This window comes from Blennius ocellaris (genome assembly GCF_963422515.1).
Source record: "Blennius ocellaris genome assembly, contig: SCAFFOLD_66, whole genome shotgun sequence".
Taxonomy (NCBI): Eukaryota; Metazoa; Chordata; class Actinopteri; order Blenniiformes; family Blenniidae; genus Blennius; species Blennius ocellaris.
Genome location: NW_027662066.1, coordinates 22,501 through 27,500, shown reverse-complemented (window position 1 = coordinate 27,500; position 5,000 = coordinate 22,501). Strand labels below are relative to the sequence as shown.

Below are 5,000 nucleotides of genomic sequence, written 5' to 3'. Positions count from 1 at the left end.
TCCCACGTCTGTGTTTTTAGGCTCTCTGGTTGTCAACGGCAACACTTCCTGTCCCACAGCCAATAGCAAGGCGAGCCCGGAGTGCAGCTCGTCCTGGTTGGAGGACCGGTGTAATGGCCACGCCCCCGGACGGTTCTCTAGCCCCGCCTCCGGCCTGTCAGGGTTCTCCAGCTCCGTGACGTCAGCGACCTCCGAGTCCACTCAGTCTGGCTGCTCCAGTGGGCGAGACGGTAGGAAGCACACACACACACACACACACACACACACACACACACACACACACACACACACACACACACACACACACACACACACACACACACACACACAGGTGGAGGTGTGGTAACGTGGAGGTGGTGTTCAGTGTTCAGCGCCTCAGACTTCGTCCTCAGTCCTCTGGAAGCTCAGAACGCCGAGCGGCTGCGGGTGAAGATCGCTGACCTGGGAAACGCCTGCTGGGTGGTGAGTCGCCTCCATCAGCTCCTCCTCTTCCTCCACCCCCCCTCCCTCCGTCACGTGGACCAATCACACGGCTCCTCTCTGTCTCAGCACAAACACTTCACAGAGGACATCCAGACCCGGCAGTACCGAGCGCTGGAGGTTCTGATCGGAGCCGAGTACGGACCCCCTGCTGACATCTGGAGCACCGCCTGCATGGTACCTCCACCCACACCGCACCTCCACCCACACTGCACCTCCACTCACACTACACCTCCACCCACACTGCACCTACACCTCCACTACACCTCCACCCACACTGCACCTCCACCCACACTACACCTCCACCCACACTACACCTCCACCCACACTGCACCTCCACCCACACTGCACCTCCACCTCCACTACACCTCCACCCACACTGCACCTCCACCCACACTCCACCTCCACTACACCTCCACCCACACTGCACCTCCACCCACACTGCACCTCCACCTCCACTACACCTCCACCCACACTGCACCTCCACTCACACTGCACCTCCACCCACACTGCACCTCCACCCACACTGCACCTCCACTCACACTACACCTCCACCCACACTACACCTCCACCCTCACTGCACCTCCACCCACACTACACCTCCACCCACACTACACCTCCACCCTCACTGCACCTCCACCCACACTACACCTCCACCCACACTACACCTCCACCCTCACTGCACCTCCACCCACACTACACCTCCACCCACACTGCACCTCCACCCACACTGCACCTCCACTCACACTACACCTCCATCCACACTGCACCTCCACTCACACTACACCTCCACCCTCACTGCACCTCCACCCACACTACACCTCCACCCACACTGCACCTCCACTCACACTACACCTCCACCCACACTACACCTCCATCCACACTACACCTCCACCCACACTACACCTCCACCCACACTACACCTCCACCCACACTGCACCTCCGCCCACACTACACCTCCACCCACACTGCACCTCCACCCACACTGCACCTCCACTCACACTACACCTCCATCCACACTGCACCTCCACCCACACTACACCTCCACCCACACTGCACCTCCACCCACACTACACCTCCATCCACACTGCACGTCCACGTTGCTGCTCATTCTTGTTGTTGCTCATGTTGTTGTTGTTGTTGCTGCTCATGTTGTTGTTGTTGTTGTTGCTGCTCATGTTGTTGTTGTTGTTGTTGCTCATGTTGTTGTTGTTGTTGCTGCTCATGTTGTTGTTGTTGCTCATGTTGTTGTTGTTGCTCATGTTGTTGTTGTTGTTGTTGCTGCTCATGTTGTTGTTGCTGCTCATGTTGTTGTTGTTGTTGTTGCTGCTCATGTTGTTGTTGTTGCTCATGTTGTTGTTGTTGTTGCTGCTCATGTTGTTGTTGTTGCTCATGTTGTTGTTGTTGCTCATGTTGTTGTTGTTGTTGTTGCTGCTCATGTTGTTGTTCCTGCTCATGTTGTTGTTGCTGCTCATGTTGTTGTTGTTGCTCATGTTGTTGTTGTTGTTGTTGCTGCTTATGTTGTTGTTGTTGCTGCTCATGTTGTTGTTGTTGCTCATGTTGTTGTTGTTGCTCATGTTGTTGTTGTTGTTGCTGCTCATGTTGTTGTTGTTGCTCATGTTGTTGTTGTTGTTGCTGCTCATGTTGTTGTTGCTGCTCATGTTGTTGTTGTTGCTCATGTTGTTGTTGTTGTTGTTGCTGCTTATGTTGTTGTTGTTGCTGCTCATGTTGTTGTTGTTGCTCATGTTGTTGTTGTTGCTCATGTTGTTGCTGCTTATGTTGTTGTTGTTGCTGCTCATGTTGTTGTTGTTGCTGCTCATGTTGTTGTTGCTGCTCATGTTGTTGTTGTTGTTGCTGCTCATGTTGTTGTTGTTGCTCATGTTGTTGCTGCTTATGTTGTTGTTGTTGCTGCTCATGTTGTTGTTGCTCATGTTATTCTTGTTGTTGTTGTTGTTGTTGCTCATGTTATTCATGTTGTTGTTGCTCATGTTGTTGTTGTTGTTGCTCATGTTGTTGTTGTTGCTCATGTTGTTGCTGCTTATGTTGTTGTTGTTGCTGCTCATGTTGTTGTTGCTCATGTTATTCTTGTTGTTGTTGTTGTTGTTGCTCATGTTATTCATGTTGTTGTTGCTCATGTTATTCTTGTTGTTGTTGCTCATGTTATTCTTGTTGTTGTTGTTGTTGTTGCTCATGTTATTCATGTTGTTGTTGCTCATGTTATTCTTGTTGTTGTTGCTCATGTTATTCATGTTGTTGTTGCTCATGTTATTCATGTTGTTGTTGCTCATGTTATTCTTGTTGTTGTTGCTCATGTTATTCTTGTTGTTGTTGTGTACCTCAGTACAACTGACTGCTGTTGTGGTTTCAGGCGTTTGAGTTGGCGACGGGGGATTATATGTTTGAGCCTCACTCAGGAGAAGATTACACCAGAGATGAAGGTACACACACACACACACACACACACACACACACACACACACACACACACACACACACACACACACACACACAGTGCTGACTGTGTGTGTGTGTGTGTGTGTCTGTGTGTGTGTGTGTGTGTGTGTGTGTGTGTGTGCGCCCCTCAGACCACATCGCTCACATCATGGAGCTGCTGGGTCCGGTTCCTTTGCCCTTCGCTCTGTCTGGCAGGTACTCCAGAGAGTACTTCAACAGGAGAGGTGAGGCTGCTGCCACAACTACATTACCCACAATCCTCTGCTGCTGCAGCCACCCAGCTCACCCCCCCTCTCCCCCCCCCCCCCCCCCAGGGGAGTTGCGTCACATCTCCAGCCTGAAGCCGTGGGGTTTGTTCGAGGTTCTGCTGGAGAAGTACGAGTGGCCTCTGGACCAGGCGGCTCAGTTCAGCGACTTCCTGTTGACCATGTTGGAGCTGCAGCCGGACCGCAGGGCCACTGCGGCGCAGTGCCTGCAGCACGCATGGCTGCACACATAGACACACACACACACACTAGCACACACTCACTTACTAGCACAGTGATTTCAGGTGATGTGGTATTAAGGTTTGAGGATTAAAGATTGGGATTGGGATTAGGATTAAGGATTGGGATTAGGATTAAGGATTGGGATTAAGGATTGGGATTAGGATTAAGGATTGGGTTTAGGATTAAGGATTGGGATTAGGATTAAGGATTGGGATTAGGATTAAGGATTGGGTTTAGGATTAAGGATTGGGTTTAGGATTAAGGATTGGGATTAAGGATTAGGATTGGGATTAAGTTTTGGGATTAGGATTGGGATTAAGGATTAGGATTGGGATTAAGGATTGGGATTAAGGATTAGGATTGATGGAGCTCCATCAGATCTTCCCAGATGGACCCCTGGAAGGAGAATTTGAGTTTCGCGAGGCAAACCGGGTTTAACTGTCCATAGTGGTTCACTTTGAATGTTGCCATGGTAACTGGTGCTTCCAACCTCACCTGAGGATCGTATTAAGAAGCAGCATCGCTATGTGGCTACATGTACCTGAACCAGGTGAACCAGGTGAGCAGAACAGAGACGACCAGCCTCCACGCAGTGATTTATATATATTACTATATTATTATACATTTTTATATAGTAACTCCTGTAGTAACACCTGCAGTAACACCTGCAGTAACACCTGTAGTAACACCTGCAGTAACAGCTGTAGTAACACCTGCAGTAACACCTGTAGTAACACCTGTAGTAACACCTGCAGTAACACCTGCAGTAACACCTGCAGTAACACCTGCAGTAACACCTGTAGTAACACCTGCAGTAACAGCTGTAGTAACACCTGCAGTAACACCTGTAGTAACACCTGCAGTAACACCTGCAGTAACACCTGCAGTAACACCTGCAGTAACACCTGTAGTAACACCTGCAGTAACAGCTGTAGTAACACCTGCAGTAACACCTGCAGTTACACCTGTAGTAACACCTGCAGTAACAGCTGTAGTAACACCTGCAGTAACAGCTGTAGTAACACCTGCAGTAACACCCACAGTAACACCCGCAGTAACACCTGCAGTAACACCTGTAGTAACACCTGCAGTAACACCTGTAGTAACACCTGCAGTAACAGCTGCAGTAACAGCTGCAGTAACACCCGCAGTAACACCTGCAGTAACACCCGCAGTAACACCTGCAGTAACACCTGCAGTAACACCTGTAGTAACAGCTGTAGTAACACCTGTAGTAACACCTGTAGTAACAGCTGTAGTAACACCTGTAGTAACACCTGTAGTAACAGCTGTAGTAACACCTGTAGTAACACCTGTAGTAACACCTGTAGTAACACCTGCAGTAACACCTGCAGTTACACCTGTAGTAACACCTGTAGTAACAGCTGTAGTAACAGCTGTAGTAACACCTGTAGTAACACCTGCAGTAACACCTGTAGTAACACCTGCAGTAACACCTGTAGTAACACCTGCAGTAACACCTGCAGTAACACCTGCAGTTACAGCTGCAGTAACACCTGCAGTTACAGCTGCAGTAACACCTGTAGTAACACCTGCAGTAACACCTGCAGTAACACC

At 49.7% G+C, this 5,000-nt stretch overlaps 1 protein-coding gene across 3 annotated transcripts in view; it reads left to right on the top strand.

Annotated features, from left to right (window-relative positions):
- Positions 1-3,443, top strand: part of srpk3 (SRSF protein kinase 3) — an 11,411-nt gene extending 7,968 nt beyond the window's left edge. The window contains exons 10-15 of one of the 3 annotated variants that reach the window (XM_080521811.1): positions 60-230; positions 365-462; positions 550-657; positions 2,849-2,918; positions 3,066-3,158; positions 3,249-3,443. In XM_080521811.1, coding sequence (XP_080377937.1) covers positions 60-230; positions 365-462; positions 550-657; positions 2,849-2,918; positions 3,066-3,158; positions 3,249-3,433 — 725 coding nt within the window. In that variant the 3' untranslated portion in view covers positions 3,434-3,443. Of the gene's footprint in view, positions 1-20; positions 231-364; positions 463-549; positions 658-2,848; positions 2,919-3,065 lie in introns of all 3 variants that reach the window. The other 2 variants (XM_080521810.1, XM_080521809.1) reach the window with 2 other exon arrangements.
- The last annotated feature ends 1,557 nt before the right edge of the window (positions 3,444-5,000 follow it).